The sequence below is a fragment of the Pyrenophora tritici-repentis genome, chromosome 9 (genome assembly GCF_003171515.1).
Source record: "Pyrenophora tritici-repentis strain M4 chromosome 9, whole genome shotgun sequence".
NCBI lineage: Eukaryota > Fungi > Ascomycota > Dothideomycetes > Pleosporales > Pleosporaceae > Pyrenophora > Pyrenophora tritici-repentis.
In genome coordinates, this window is record NC_089398.1 from 500,786 (window position 1) to 516,401 (window position 15,616).

The 15,616-nt window shown below is 52.1% G+C and overlaps 7 protein-coding genes across 7 annotated transcripts; 4 read left to right on the forward strand and 3 right to left on the reverse strand.

Moving 5' to 3' along the window:
* Positions 1–364: 364 nt before the first annotated feature.
* On the reverse strand, positions 365–1,882 carry PtrM4_145500 (PutA, NAD-dependent aldehyde dehydrogenase; the record flags this gene model as incomplete). The annotated part of the gene is made up of 1 exon (XM_001938955.2): positions 365–1,882. The coding sequence occupies one exon, from the start codon at positions 1,880–1,882 to the stop codon at positions 365–367; it is 1,518 nt and encodes a 505-aa protein (XP_001938990.2).
* A 989-nt stretch (positions 1,883–2,871) lies between these two features.
* On the forward strand, positions 2,872–4,560 carry PtrM4_145510 (BetA, Choline dehydrogenase and related flavoprotein; the record flags this gene model as incomplete). Its single annotated transcript, XM_001938954.2, has 2 exons — positions 2,872–3,965; positions 4,023–4,560. The coding sequence occupies 2 exons, from the start codon at positions 2,872–2,874 to the stop codon at positions 4,558–4,560; spliced, it is 1,632 nt and encodes a 543-aa protein (XP_001938989.1).
* Positions 4,561–4,798: 238 nt separating this feature from the next.
* Positions 4,799–5,757, reverse strand: PtrM4_145520 (PcoB, protein involved in copper resistance; the record flags this gene model as incomplete). The annotated part of the gene is made up of 2 exons (XM_001938953.2): positions 4,799–5,356; positions 5,410–5,757. 2 exons carry the CDS (start codon positions 5,755–5,757, stop codon positions 4,799–4,801), a joined length of 906 nt encoding a protein of 301 aa, XP_001938988.2.
* A 1,114-nt stretch (positions 5,758–6,871) lies between these two features.
* Positions 6,872–7,912, forward strand: PtrM4_145530 (Tymo-45kd-70kd multi-domain protein; the record flags this gene model as incomplete). Its single annotated transcript, XM_001938952.1, has 2 exons — positions 6,872–6,899; positions 6,954–7,912. 2 exons carry the CDS (start codon positions 6,872–6,874, stop codon positions 7,910–7,912), a joined length of 987 nt encoding a protein of 328 aa, XP_001938987.1.
* Positions 7,913–8,298: 386 nt separating this feature from the next.
* PtrM4_145540 (Dabb domain containing protein) lies at positions 8,299–8,848 on the forward strand (the record flags this gene model as incomplete). The annotated part of the gene is made up of 3 exons (XM_001938951.2): positions 8,299–8,619; positions 8,672–8,725; positions 8,777–8,848. 3 exons carry the CDS (start codon positions 8,299–8,301, stop codon positions 8,846–8,848), a joined length of 447 nt encoding a protein of 148 aa, XP_001938986.2.
* A 377-nt stretch (positions 8,849–9,225) lies between these two features.
* On the forward strand, positions 9,226–11,206 carry PtrM4_145550 (Vanabin-2 multi-domain protein; the record flags this gene model as incomplete). Its single annotated transcript, XM_066109821.1, has 3 exons — positions 9,226–9,538; positions 9,603–10,423; positions 10,610–11,206. 3 exons carry the CDS (start codon positions 9,226–9,228, stop codon positions 11,204–11,206), a joined length of 1,731 nt encoding a protein of 576 aa, XP_065959804.1.
* Positions 11,207–11,594: 388 nt separating this feature from the next.
* Positions 11,595–14,870, reverse strand: PtrM4_145560 (Piwi multi-domain protein; the record flags this gene model as incomplete). The annotated part of the gene is made up of 4 exons (XM_066109822.1): positions 11,595–13,076; positions 13,124–13,371; positions 13,421–14,535; positions 14,590–14,870. 4 exons carry the CDS (start codon positions 14,868–14,870, stop codon positions 11,595–11,597), a joined length of 3,126 nt encoding a protein of 1,041 aa, XP_065959805.1.
* Between the last annotated feature and the right edge of the window lie 746 nt (positions 14,871–15,616).

The window sequence follows — 15,616 nt, forward strand, 5'->3', positions numbered from 1 at the left end:
TAGCTTAGTACGCACTAATGTAACCGCAAGTTACCTTTCCGAACACGTCTCTGGATCTGTGAGGACATGTTCTACCAAGAACAGCAAGTCCTTATAATGTTACTGCGAAAAGCTCTTTATCTCTGAAGGCCAGCTACGTCGGCACGTTCACAAAGACGTCCGCAAAAGTGGCATTTTTCCAGTGCAGTGCACTAAAGCTGGGCGTAGATTCATAGCATATTTGCTGTTTTTGCTGTATGGGTAACTAAGTAGAAGCTCTAGGGTCACTGTTATTAATCAATACATATCTTAATGTCGCGACTACAAGCTCCACAGCTTGCGTGCACGCAACAACACACAGTATCGCCTCCTCCACCCACTCCGACTACAACTTGGCGAAAACGGTAGGCACAGCCCCACCCATCTCCACCAGCGTACTCTTATTCCTAACCCAAGCTTCCAGTCCCTTCTTACCATTCTCCACACCAACACCACTCTGCTTCCAGCCGCCGACGCTCATTTCAGCTGGACTCTCGCCCCACGTGTTCACCCACGTGATACCCGCCTCTAGCTGTGCGATGACCTTGTGTGCGAGGTTGATGTCTTTTGTAAAGACACCAGCGGCGAGACCGACATCTGTGTTGTTTGCACGGCGGATGACTTCATCAATGGTCTTGTAGCTGAGGATGGACATGACGGGGCCGAAGATTTCCTCGCGTACAATCTTCATGTCGTCGGTGCAGTTTGTGAAGATGGTGGGTTGGACCCAGTAGCCGTTTTGGTAGGCTTTGTTGCTGTGGGATGCGAGCCATAATGGTGTCTCGGGGCCGCCGCAGAGTAGCTTCGCCTTGTCGTTTTCGATGCCGTGCTTGATGTAGGACACGACCTTTTCGTAGTGGGGCTTTGATACGAGAGGGCCGAAGTTGGTGTTCATGTCGTAGAGATCGCCGGGGCGGACGTATTGGATCTTTTCTAGTAATCGCTTTTCAAACTCGGGCTTCATGGCTTCAGGGATGAAGACTCGTGTGCCGTTGGTGCAGACTTGGCCGGTGGAGAAGAAGTTGGCCAACATGGCGCCGTCGACTGCTTGGTCTACGTCGGCGTCTGGTAGGATCACACACGCGGACTTGCCGCCCAGCTCCATTGTGACGTACTTCATCTCCCCCGAGGCGCTGCCGGCCACCTTCTTACCGGTTGATACTTGTCCAGTAAAGCTGACCTTGGCGATACCAGAATGCTTGGTGAGGTATGCGCCGACGTCGCCGCCGCCCTGGACTACGTTGAAAACACCAGCCGGTACGCCAGCTTCCGCGTAAATGTCTGCTAGAACGGTAGAGTGAAGTGGTGTGAACTCTGACGGCTTGTAGACCATGCAATTGCCTGCAGCCAGACACGGCGCTGACTTCCAGAGAGCGATCTGGATAGGGTAGTTCCACGCTCCAATGCCTGCGCAAACACCCAGCGCGTTCTTGGTTGTGTATACCCACGCATCTGGTCGTAACTGTGCCGTCTCGCCGTTCATGCCACCTCCTCCCACCAGGTTTGCAAAGTATTCGAGGACATCAGCGCCAGTTACTATATCGACTGTGGAAGTCTCGGAGAAAGGCTTTCCGGTATCGCTCGTCTCGATTCGCGCCAGTTCATCGTTTCGGGCGCGGAGTATGGCTGCTGCTCGTTGCAGGATACGGGCGCGTTCGATTGGTGGTGTTGCTGACCAAGCTGGAAAGGCTTTGTGTGCAGATGCTATGGCCGCGTCTATGCCAGCGGGCGTGGTCGTATGGATGTTTGCGACTGGCTCTGCCGTTGCGGGATTAATTGTCTGAAACGAGGATGCAGAAGATCCCGATTGGATCTTGCCGTCATAGTAGGCAGAACGGGGCGCATATGGAGGAGACATGGTCATGAATTTGGCGCAATGGATGAATCGCAGTCACAATGTGAAGTTGGGGCCAGCAAGGTTTCAAAACAAAAGACTTGATTGCGCTGCCACTGTTAGCCAAGGCCACTGGTGATGTGACGTCTTTGCGCCGAAGTACTAACTTTTGTACGGAGTGAAGCGACGGGGAAGCTCGGACGCAGTGCTTGCGCCTCGTCTTCCTTTCAGAGATTAGCTATCAATATTTCTGCAACGCAGGAGTTATCAGCTGATACGTAGATGCGGAGAGTGCAAATGTGTATCACATATAAGTTTGGCAGAGACGTCGCATCGGGATGGCGCTGAGCTGACGCGCATGGCAGAAAACTTCGTCCGATTGTTACCGCGCTCACCGCTCTGCCATCAGGGCAAGTGCGGCACCGTCTTGCAGGGATGCTGTGCTCGGCACCTGCAGCCTCAGCGGGGTAAGCTAGTCCGTAACCAGTCATCACATCATCGGATGGTTATAGGACGCCATCCAAGCTTTTTTCTTCCGAGAGTCGTTGAACGACATGGACGCGTCAGTCGCGCCTATTGGGGCTTTTCAGAACACCACCATAGACAACATCATTCCACATGATTCGTTATAATCCTCCATCCGTTTAATTCGCGTATTCTCAACTTCACAGCTGTTGCAACACCATTGCGGCACTGTGCAGGTGGCTTGAGCACGTGCAAGCTTACGGTCCAACCACTAAACGGCCCTTTTAGCACGGTCTTATCTGGAAGGCAAACGACAAATCTTGCAGCTGGCATACGACATACCAGCCTCCCAGCCTCATACAGCACACTATTCGCTATCCAAACTTTTGCCGATTGCCCGATAGCGACGCCCGGTCCGTTGAGAGAACAACGAGTTTCCGACCGATGTCCCGGACGCTAAAGTTTACATATAAGCTTGCCTCTACGTAAGAACTACAGGTGAAAAGCTACTAGCTTTCTGCATCTTCATCCCCCATCTCAATCCACACGCGACAATGGCTTTCGAAACAGTGACCTCGATCCCCAAGGATGCCACTTATGACTTTGTCATCGTGGGCGGAGGCACAGCTGGCTGTGTCATTGCCTCGCGTCTTACCGAGTATCTGCCTAACAAGAAAGTCCTCTTGATTGAAGCTGGCCCAAGCGACTTTATGGATGACCGTGTGCTGCTCCTCAAGGACTGGCTCAACCTCCTAGGAGGAGAGCTCGACTACGACTACGGCACAACCGAACAGCCCAATGGCAACTCTCACATTCGACACTCGCGTGCCAAGGTGCTCGGTGGCTGCTCATCACACAACACACTGATCTCATTCAGGCCATTTGAGTACGACTGCAAGAGATGGGAAGCACAGGGGTGCAAGGGTTGGAGCTTCAAGACGTTTATGCGTGTGCTTGACAACCTTCGCAACACCGTCCAGCCTGTACACGAGAAGCACCGAAATCAGCTCTGTCTAGACTGGATCGACTCGTGCTCGACTGCCATGGACATTCCCGTCATCCACGATTTCAACCACGAAATCAAGACCAAGGGTGCCCTCAAGCCTTCTGTTGGCTTCTTCTCAGTATCATACAACCCTGATGACGGTCGACGAAGCAGTGCTAGTGTAGCGTACATCCACCCTATTCTCCGGGGCGAGGAGAAGCGCGACAACCTGACTGTGCTCACCAACGCGTGGGTCAGCAAGGTCAATGTCTCGGGTGACAAGGTCACTGGCGTTGACATTACACTCCAGAGCGGCGAGAAGCGCACGCTTAGCCCCAGCTGTGAAACAATCCTGTGTGCAGGTGCCGTGGATACACCAAGGTTGATGCTGCTTTCCGGTCTTGGCCCCAAGCAACAACTCTCCGACCTCGGCATCCCCGTCGTAAAGGATATCCCCGGGGTAGGCGAGAACTTGCTAGACCACCCCGAAAGTATCATCCTGTGGGAGCTGAACAAGCCCGTACCCGCCAATCAGACCACCATGGACTCTGACGCAGGTATCTTCCTACGCCGCGAGATTCCCAATGCGGCAGGCGACGATGGCGACATTGCGGATATCATGATGCACTGCTACCAAATTCCCTTCTGCCTAAACACCGCAAGGTAAGCCATAATCACAGCTATCCCGCGACTTGTATAAGTGGCTAACAACCAAAATAGGCTAGGATACGATTCCCCCATTGACGCCTTCTGCATGACTCCCAACATTCCCCGCCCCCGTTCCCGCGGCCGCATCTACCTCACTAGCGCAGACCCTACCGTCAAGCCCGCGCTAGACTTCCGCTACTTCACCGACCCTGAAGGCTACGACGCTGCCACCATCGTCGCCGGTCTCAAGGCAGCACGTGAGATCGCAAAGCAGGCCCCCTTCTCCAACTGGATCAAGCGCGAAGTCGCTCCCGGACCTAAAATCACCACCGACGAGGAACTGTCAGAATACGGCCGCCGTGTGGCGCATACCGTGTACCACCCTGCAGGCACCACCAAGATGGGTGATGTAAGCAAGGACGACAAGGCTGTTGTGGACCCTGAGCTCAAGGTCCGTGGCCTCAAGGGCGTCAGGATTGCGGATGCGGGTGTTTTCCCTGAGATGCCGACGATCAATCCCATGTTGACTGTCCTTGGTATTGGCGAGCGTGCGGCGGAGATGATTGCGCAGGAGTGGGGATGGAAGGGTCTGCAGAAGGAGAGGTTGTAAGTTTTGTTGGTTTGGAATCTTGGATAAAGAGTTTGGATACGGTAAGATAGTGATGATGTAAGTTTACATTGCAATGATGCGAGTACCCCCAATGCGATAAAGAGTTTTTGCAGTTATTGCGTTGTGTTTAAAATATTATTGTGACCTATACGAGAATGGAGGTCCTCAGGTGTGTTTATAATTATACAGGAAGAAGTCATGAGCCCTTGTAGTATATCAGGCTCACTTCACCTCCATCTTAATCCTCATCTTCCTCGTCCTCAAAATTCAAACCCATCAACATACCACCCTCCTCATCCTCCTCATCACAATCCAACTTCCTCAACGCCGTAATCGCCGCATCCTCGCCCTCACTCTCATCAACCACCTCCTCACTCTCCCTTAACCCCTGCACCTCCCACAGATCCGCACCCCCCTCCCTCGTACCCAACACAAAGCTCCCCCCGCCATCCTCAAACACCCCACTACCCATCTCTATCCTCCGCTTCCTCGCCTCCTTCTGCACTCGCCGCTTCTCCCTCTCCTCCTTGGCCATGACCCATTTCTGCAGTGGACGCGGCAGTTCATGAGTGCCGAATCCAGTTTTGGCCAGACCCCAGGTTGTCAGTGCAAGGGCGGCGCTGTTGGTGCTGGAGAGGGCTGCGGTGCTGATACTTGATGTGGCGCGGCCGATACCAGATTGGGAGAGCGCGGTGAAGTAGGAAGATGTTGCCGCGTTGATTTCTCGCAAGGCTTGTGTTGTTTCTGATAGTGCGGCTGGCCAGGTTCCAGGGAAGAGGTAGGATTCCCCGTGGTGCTGAGAGTTAGGGTGGTCAGGAAGAAGATATGGTAATGTAGTTGGATACTCACTTGTGAAGAGGGTATGTCACTTTCTACTTCTTCCCAGTCTTGCTCTGTGGGGGAAGCTGGCCGTGAGGATGAGATGGAGCAGTCATCTGCGTCTTCGAATATTTCGTCCGCCACTTCCTCCAGCTCGCCGATACTGTCTTGGGGCTGTACCCGATCTTGCAATGCCTCCTCGAGAAGTTCGAGTCGGGAACGGGGTTCTTGGCGTGGTGCCGTGTTGCCATCGAAGAAATTGGGGGTGGCATTGTCGTTGCTGTATGGAGATGGCAGCTCTGGCGCGAGTGGTCGCTCTGATGTCCGCCTTTGTGGACGGCCTCTTTCTGTGTTCCGGCGCGTCATCTTATCCACCATTGTATCTGGTGTCACTGGTCCCGCGATGCGGTGATTCTAAGGATATTAGCTTAGCTTGGAGGATACAATGATCCAAGAGAAGGTCAGAAGCAAGCGGCGGCAGAGGTGTATTCGTTTCCGTGGGTGTTCATTGACGTTGACGTTGTTCGTTGGTGCGTTTGCAGGCGTTGTTGAGTCCAGGTAGGTAGAGAGCGCGCGGGAGAAAATGCCGTAGAAGGTAATTTTACATAGTCTCACTACGAGTGACTTGTCATGAGTGCCCTTCACGTGACAAGGTCAGTACAGTTCGTTGATCATTCACGCCAGTGACATATGCAACGCAGGTCTTCAAGTGCGGGTTCGTGCAGGACTTTAACTGCGTTAATAGGCGCGGTGGGCAGTAAATCACCCAAGGTTGGGCGTTTGCTGCCTCGCTAATTTACTTGATGATTTGTGTGGCTGAACCGCAGTTCACGATGCAGGGTGGGTCAGCAACTGTAGTTAAGGCTGGTTCCCGTTGACCTCATTGTGTGGGGCGTAACCAAGCTTTGTGGAGGCGGGTAAGGCTGCAGCTTTCAGGGAATTCCCGATGTCAGTTTGGCGGGGTCGGGTCGGGTCACCTGGGCATGGCCATGTCCTGCTGTTCCTACAGCACTTGGAGAGTGATTGGCCCAGCGCTTGACCGCAATCGTCGTGGTGCGGCTCTTTCCACCCAATAGGTTGCTACCCTCCTACGCAACGCATGTCGTGAGAATAAGTGATTTTGCCCCCATCCCGCTGCTACAATCAAACACGGTCTATATTAGCCAGGTTTATTGGTTCGCGTCTAGGTATTGTTGACCGCCACCATGTCAGTGACTCGCGTGATTTATGGTAGCTCGTCCACCTCTGCCACTTTACTTTCACTCTTTCACTCGAACCAATTGGCCCGTGCTTAGCTCTTAGCTCTCGCTCATGTGTATATAAGCAGCCCACCCCACCGCTTTTTCTTCCACTGCCGATTCCAGCAGCGCAACACTCGAACTGGACAATTCAACCCACATCCCTTCTCACTGGTAAGTCAGACGTTGGCAACTGTTCATTCTCCGAATACTTACTGGAAGCAGGTATATATTCGACCCCTTGGTACTATACAATGGATCAATTTCGAATTCCACCTGGTCGTAAGTCGCATTATCAAGGCTTTCTACTGGTCGACATCATACTAATATTTCCAGACTTCCACCTTGCCACGCAGTCACCTCAAGAGACGTTTAGGGAAGTGCTGAACCTCCTCGTAACGAACGGCATCCACATCAATCGTAACACTGCAGTTGAAGTGTACGAAGTCATCATGGCCAGCTATCAGGCAGTCACGATTACTTTCAACGCACCCCCTGCCCATGCTCAGCCACCTCCGGTGGTTGATATCCAGAACACGATGAGTTCCACCTCATTTAGCACTGTGCCAACCACAGCGAAGAAGACCTATGAGTATCCTGGATTGCCAAAGTATGGCGCTCCGCGTGACTGCAACACGTCATTCTACTGGTCTCATGAGGATCCTACCTTCGCCGTGATGCTGCCAGATGTTGATCTCACCGTGTACCCAAACTCTTCGATGTCCATGAAGGATGCTGGGGAGAAGGCCGCTGAGGTGTGTGCCACTAATATCTGCGCTATCAAGATGGCAGAGACTGACATTCTCAAGCAGGATATTGGTCACCTTGCTCCAGTTCCAGCTTCAGAGGCGAACACGTCTCCAACCGTCGAGGCGGACAACTCTGACGCCGAGTCTCATGTCTCTGGAGACACTGAGACCTCCGTCCTGTCTATCCCAACCACCGAGATCACCGGTCACGCCCTAGACGGCACTCAGGCTACCTCTACTCAGGAGACGTCAACCCAGGACGATGTCATCTTCTCGCAGTCTCATGAGTCGTTGCCCTCAACCCAGGACACTGTCTACACGGTCGACTCTGCTCAGTCCTCCCAGCCTGCGAACGGTTCTCGCCCTGCCGATGCTGCCACTCGGACGAAGAAGACCCCCGTCTCCGCTGCCCACACTCGTCGGTCTTCGCCCCTCGCCCAGTCTGAGCCAATGGTTCCTGAGGATGTCACCTTGGGCAAGCGCTCTCGTGACGACGACACCTCCGAGCCTAAGCCCGCCAACAAGAAGTCCAAAGGTGACTTGTAGAGACGTTGTCGTCTCGCTGTGAGCGCGCGCCACAGTTCCCGGTTCATGATCAGGGTAGGCGGAGTTTCAAGGCTCTTACATGCCTGCAATAGAATTGAGTATTAGAAAGTTTGGAAGTTTGGAGGAATATGAGGGCTTCAATTTGCCCATTTGATGTCGGAGTTTAGATATAATGAGAATGAATGTCTGTCACTGTTATCGTACTCGGTCGTAAAGTAGAAAGTGACGTTGATCTCGGCTCTCCGCTCGCGTGTAACAACCTCATGTACGCCGTCTGTAAAGCCACCTTGGCATGCCAGCGACGCTGTCGCCATTAGCACACCGCTGCGAGGAGGTATAACTTGCCGCGGATCTTCAATTAAGGGACGCCTCTGTTCCTCTAGACAATGCTTTTCCGTATCACGTCTCTCCTTGCAATTGGTGCTGCATTCACACACGCCACACTCGATATAGACAGCAAACAGAAAGGCGACATGGAAGCTTGTTCATCGCCTCAAGTAACGCGTATAGCGACATTCCGCTTCAAACCCGATGTTACCGCCGAGCAAAAGGGCGACCGCGCAGCCGCCTTCATGGCCCTTTACGCCGAGCATCCGGAGTTACTCGCCGAACCACCAAAGGGCGGGCGTCCGTTAGATACCCCACTAAACCTGACGAACGTGAAGAGGGAGAGCATCTGGGATATGGGGTTCACTGTGATGTTCAAGGTATGTGCGATGATTGTGCTGTTGGACCGAATGATCTGACGTTAGTGATCAGGATGAGGCGTCACGACAACAATTCGATCTTGATCCTGGACATGATAGACTCAAGGTAAGTTTTCTACGCATCGCCGTCATTCGCATCGCTAATAAAGTACGATAGAATGAGACGGATCCGTTGCTTGAGCAGGTATTCGTGTATGACTTCATCGCGCAGCCGAATCTCGGATGGTAAGTCAAACCGGATACTTATCGGATGGCAAGTCAAACCGAACCTCATATGGTAAGTTAAACGACGCCGGGAGGGTGACGTAATATGTGGAACTGCCCATGTGGTAGTTGCCAGTGACGAGATGGAGAATAATGCCATATGAAATACATCAATTTCCAACTCAACTTTGACAATTTCTCATCTTCTTATATGTGGTGAAGTTACATCTACCCAGTTTATGTCTGCAATATCGTTCGGAGTAACCGCCCGGCGATACAATTTTGCCGCGCCGAACCCCGATGGGATGATCCAACGCGAAATCGTGTTTCAGCCCCATCAAACCATCACAAACACCCTTCCCCCTCAATTGGCGCTTTCACACACGCCAACAAACCCCTCCTATGACCGCACCCGTGAATTCCTATCTCAAAGCGCTTCTCGCGCTCTCCGAAGACAAGACGCTAGAAAGTTCGCGCAGAAGCCTACTCCAGAGCCTCAGCGACGCCGACCTGCAACGAGTCGTGCAACATGGTGTGGGTCGCGAGTTTGCACGAGGCGCATTGAAAGACATTGCCATAACTATCTTGGATGTAATTGTGCGGGACCCGCAGTCCAACTACGATGATGATGCGACCAAAGATGGGAGTGTCAAGGTTAAAAAGGAGCCGGGCGATGATAAAGATAATATCATTGTCTTGGCGCCGCCGGAGCGACGTACGTGGGATGCTACAACTGTTCTCACCGTGCATGTATCTTTCTAACGCGTCATTTTTTAAAGGTATAACAAAAGTGAGGGGTGCAGCGGTAAAAAAGACGCAGGCCCGAGATGGTAAGAAGACGCGGGTCACAGAAGCAAAGAAGATAAGGACTACAGACGTAAGAAAGACGCGGGCCACCGTAAAAAAGACAGAGGACCCAGATGTAAAAGAGACACAAGACCCAGATGTCCAAGAGATACAGAACCCTGATGTAAAAAAGGCGCGAGTCCCATTTGTGATAAAAACGGAGCCTGACTCGCCCATAAAGACGCAGTCGGAAGAACCCGTCAAGACGCAATTAGATTCACAGCTGGATCTGCAACTGGAGTCGCACCCCGATACTCAAGTAGATTCACAGCCAAATTCACGGCCTGAACCCCAGGCAGACTCACAACCTGATACACGGGTAGACTCACAGTTCGATACGCAGTCAAATCTGCAACCAGATGAACAGTCGGACTCACAGCTGAATCAGCAGTTGAACTTCCAACCTGATCCGCAGGTAGACTTACAGCAAGATTTACAGTTAAATTCGCAACCAGATCCACAGCTAGACTCACAATTGAACTCACAATCGGACTTTCGGTTAGATCCACAGTTGGATTCGCAGTTTGACACACAGCCAGATCTACACTTGCACTCACAGTCAGATCTACATTTGGATCCGCAGTTGGAATCACAGCCAAATCTACAATTGGACCCACAGCTGGATCCAACATTGAACTCACGATCGGACTTTGTATACCATTCTCCATACGGTCCGCCGCCCACGGATGGGCCACAATCTTTCCAGCCGCATATGCTTGATCCAGAGGTGCTACGCCCCCGTAAACGAGATGGTGTACGCTGCTCCAGTGTATCCTTGGACCTGGAATCTGTCCGCCAAAGAGCAAAGAACAGCCCAGCACCACTTTCCGGAGCTCATCCAAGAGTACCCCGACCTCCAAAGCGCCCAGCACCCACACCCACATCACCGCCATACAAGAGATTATACAAAACCTAACCCTTAGTCCGCAAACCACCACAGTTCAAACTACCCCACATACTCGTCCCCATAAACTGCAACGAAGTCAACCAGACCATAGCCGCAGAGCTAGTCGAACTTCTCTACACAGACACCATCTTACAAGAAATCCAATCCACCCACTCCCTCACCATCGCCCCCGCAGCCCTCGAACTCCTCGCCGCAATACCCATGATAATCTGGTTCCCCAAAGAAAGCGTCGACTACAGAACCGTCCAAAACATCACCGGCCGCCCCGCTCCCCCCACCGAACTCCCCACCTTCTTCCACGCCGCCATCTGCGCATCTTTCACCTCGGACTACCTGTCCACCGACGAACACAGGGAGCGCTATAAAGAGATGCTAGCGAACCAGGATGCGATCATGACCACCGAGACTTGCGTTAATAACTACGTTGTTCTGCGTAGCGACAAGCCAAGTCCGAGACGCATGAGTGGTCAGGATCAGGAGGGCGCGTGTGATGAGTGTATCAAGAACAAGAGGGTTTGTGTGAGGTTTGTTAGGGTGAGGCAGCAGACGCAGTTGGCGGTGTTTCCGCTGCCGGTTGCGCGTAGGGCGAAGAAGCAGTGGACAGATTTGGCGTGTTGGATTCAGGAGTAGGGGTTGTAGTTGTTGATTCGGTAGAGCGTGGAGAAGCCAGGGGATTCTTTTTCAAGTGCGTCGCAGTGAAGGAGTACGCGGTGCGATCTGGTGTGTGTACACTTGTGTATCTTTATTCCCCAATTTATTTTCTGGTTGACTGTCTCAATATGTTCCTAAAGAGTTACTTTCTATGTGTTCAAGACTACTAGATATTGAGAGAATAGATTGCTTATGAGAGAGGTCTAGTGGAAGGGAAAGATTTCAGTGTAAATGAATGTATTTGGCTGTTATGCAGCTTCTTGGTAGCAACGAATGTTTCATTTCTTCATCTAATCAACTTCCCTATCTGCGATGCGACGTCTCCAAGTCTTTCTCAACTTCCCTTCTCCATGATCTTACATACACACTAAATGTAGAACATGGTATCTCTGAGCTTCGGGTGAATCTGCACATCAGACGCATCAGGCGCAGCCCCAGCGCCTCCAGCAACTGAAGTACCAGCAAGAGATTGCGCTGCACTAGGCGTAGGCGTATCGTACAGGCTGGCCAAATAGCAGCGAGCACGCTCACACGCCAAATCGGCATAGTACGCCGGTGGGCACAAACTTACGGCCTTTGTCGCACGACCAAACAAGTAACACATGTTATGCGTAAGATCCTCCACGATATCCGCAATGTTGCCAAAAGGTGGTGGGATTTGTTTCGCGTAGATCTGACGGAAGATTTCATCGTGAACGATGTAGTAGTGGCAAGGGCGGGCAGTTCCCTGGAGCGCGGCATGAGCTTGGAGGAAGAAATCCCAGTTTCGCGCATCTGTTACACCGCGATCAACAACAGTGCCGGGCTTGGTGTTACCGGACCTGTCGCAATCTTGGTCTTTGGTCGGGTAGAAACGAGTCTTGTGTCGTTTACCACAGATGACAATTGTGATGCGTGGAAGACCCTTCTTGGTGTCGGTCGCCGGGTACGTTTCCTCGCATGCCTTGCGTATTTGGGGAAGTTCTTGCGCAAGGACCATGTCGTACTGTCCCTCCGAGACACCATCACGGTACATGAGGATGTTCTCGGGAAGGGTAGTGTGTTTGCCCTTGGTCTTCCACAGGCTGAGACGTGATTTGAACATCTCGCCGAGAGCGTCCACGTTCTCTTGTCGCCCGCGTTGGATGCGCAACGTCGCGGGCCACTGACCTAGGAACCTATCAACGGAAGCCACCATGGCCGAGACAGAAGGCGCATTGGACGCAGAGCCAGGCGAGGGATGGGTGACGTCGATACCCACAACCATTGTCTTGTTCTGGTCAATTATGCCTAGGTTCTTGTTCTCAACAATCTGGTTGATCCCGCCCAGCTTCAGGTTGATCTTCAAGGCCACGTTTGCGATGTATTGATCCCGCCCGCGATCCTTGGCGAGCTTGGAGCCAACAGAGCAGATGGTGTGCAGACCATATTCTTTGTCGGCGATCGACTTGATACGCTTGTACAGCGGTATGTTGGCTTCGGGCAAAACGATGAACAAGAGGTCCAATCCATCAGCAGCGCGTTTCAAGAATGGGCCGAGATTTGAATCGTCTGGATTCTGCAGCTGGAGGCGCTGACCTGGTAATGGCGCATTGGCAGTCAGGCCAATCTTGATCAAGCCCTGGTGAAATTCTTGCATGACACGCATCAAACCATTCGAGTCGAATGAGTCACGCGCGTATGGAAGTGAGATCATCACGTAGGACCACTTTGCAAGTGTTGAGCCAGTGTTGAACTTGATGTTTATCATATTCCAGCTTCCGAAGCGTGGATCGGCCGTCTTGTTGCCTTTATAGATGACCTTGGGGCCGTTCAGGATGCGACCAGGGACCTTGATAAGTCCTGGGCCGACTTGGAGACCGAATGAGCGCTATGCGGAGTTAGTTGAGCGGATGAGACATGACAAGCTATACGTACAAGAAGTAGGTTCGTGTTCGCATCCAATCCGACAGTCGCTATCCCTTCATTTTGAATCGACCTGGCATTCTCCCATGGTTTACGAACAGCGTAACGAATCATTTGCTGGGTCTGAGAGCCGTCGAGCTTTGCCTTGGACGGCTGACCTGGGACAACGTTGCAGACTTCTGCTGGCAGATACATGGGGTTCTCGCGGTTACCGCAATTGATCACCGGTAGTTCTGGATTCTTCAGGACCCTGTTGTAGGCTAAATCGCGGTCAGTGGAAGATCATGATACCGTGTCTCACTAACATACTCTGCTTGAAGAAGTCAAACACGCTGATGTACCTCCCAGACGTTGCAGGCCCTTTGGTTGGGACTTTCTTTCCCTTTCCTTTGGCGCCTTCCGCTCCTGGCTTGGGTGCTGGGGCACTAGCTTCACCATCAAGCCAGAACTCTACCTCCTTGGCACCTGCACCATGCTTGGTGATACGTGGTCGGTTGGCGAGCTTGTGGCCATCATCCTTTCTTGCAAGTCCGAATATCGTCTTTACCCTAGGGATGACCTGACCAGCCTTGTTCTTCTTCTCCGCCAGATGCGAGGTTTGAACACGAACAAGCTTGAGGAACTTTTCCAAGGCGATGGTGTTGCGGGTTCCGTAACTGTTCATTAGTGCTGGCAAAGAACCCGCATTGTAGAATGCACCATGGCTGACGTTGATATTGACGAGGATACGGCAAGTTGCGACACGCACGCTTGAGAAGAAGCCGCGGATGACTTCTAAGCCAGAACCGAGGTCTCCTTTGGTGGCGTTCTGACCAAGGGAGAAGCTCTTGGACGAGCCAATCGTTGCCAGTGTTTTGGCTGATTTGGCGTAGTGATTAATGAAGATGTTAAGCGCCTGTGTAATGTCCTGTTTATCTCCAAACTCGGCAGTGTTTGTGGAGTTCATCCAATCGACGAGATCGCCAACACTCAAGGTGTTTGTGTATTTGACACGGATTTTGTAGACAGCTGCGTTCGCCGCGGGATCGTCTTCGCCTTCAGACCGGTATTGAACCTCGATGACATCTTCGTCATGCTTCAGTTTCGTCTTGGAGACCATTGTAGACCGAAAATCAGTAGCCACGCTCCCTTTGTATGGCGTCATCTCCGGTGTTTGGAGAAGAAGCTCAACAAGACGATGGCGCTTCCTGCCAGTCGCCTCTGGAGACACATCGATATCGTATCTGTATAGCACCATATTTGAAGGGGGCAGCAACTCGACATAGTTGGCCGTAAGCTCAACCTTGATGCCCTTGGTGCCATACCCTGGACGGGTTGGATTCCCTTCGGACAACTTCAAGCTGCCAAGATCGAGAGTCTTTTTCGCGATCGGATGCATGGCATCTTCAACCTTTGCGACCTTGGGATTAATGACTCCTGGGTTCCTAGATATACCATTAGCGAGCCATTAACAACATACTGGACCAGGTTCGTTTTACGCAAAAACCTCATTAGGGACTGGACCACCACGACCCCCTCCGCCAAACCCTCCGCCACCTCCTCTGCCTCCTCCTCTGTCACCTCCTCCGCGACCTCCGAAATCGCCTCTTCCTCCTCCACGACCCCCAAAATCGCCTCTTCCTCCTCCACGACCTCCGGAATCACCTCTTCCTCCTCCACGACCTCCGGAATCACCTCTTCCTCCCCCACGACCTCCCCCACGATCACCACGGAAGTTACCGCGGCCTCTGTCGCCGCCACCTCGCGGTGCGTTTGACATGTTTGATGAATGGCTTAGTGAGGCTTTCGGACAGGGCACGATGCGACGCGTAGCACCTAGTCTACGAACGACGCTAAAACGGATAAATGAGTATGTAGGAAAAAGACCAACGTAATGCGGTATAAGTACTTCTGCAATGTTTGCAAGTTTGCAAGTTAACAAAGCTGCAGACAGTAGGTAGCAGGCAGCAGGCAGCACATATATGATAAAGTGGCGCGCGGTAATGTTGCCAACACGCGAAGTGGGGTAAGCTGTAAGCGGTAAGCCTCGTGTATCCCTGCCTGAGATCGCTAGTATTGTGTTACGCGATGACGCGCCATGACCTGATTTACCACAGGCAAACACAGTCTGAAACTCTTCCAACTTATATATGTTGGCGTACAATCATTCTTGTTCGCCAAGCCACTACGGTCCAGTAATCCTACCTGCAAGCGTTTCAGACCCTTGCTCTGTGTTCTTGTTCGATCCCAATCTACGAAGCTTTGTCCGGCTTCTACGGGAATACTCACAGTCCGCAACAATCAATTAAGTGGGTCCTAGAAGGTTCAGATTGGATTGATTGATTACCGCTTTAAGCCTAGTAGTTACCTATAGGAGTTTAAGCCCTACCTAGATAGGTAAGTGGGTCTAGGAGAGTGACCGGATTGAATTGATTGTTGCGGAGTCTAGGAATACTACATTGGTCGTCATCCTAAACTATCATCGTTCAATTGATCGCCCCCCTCAGACATCATGTCTTGCATGCT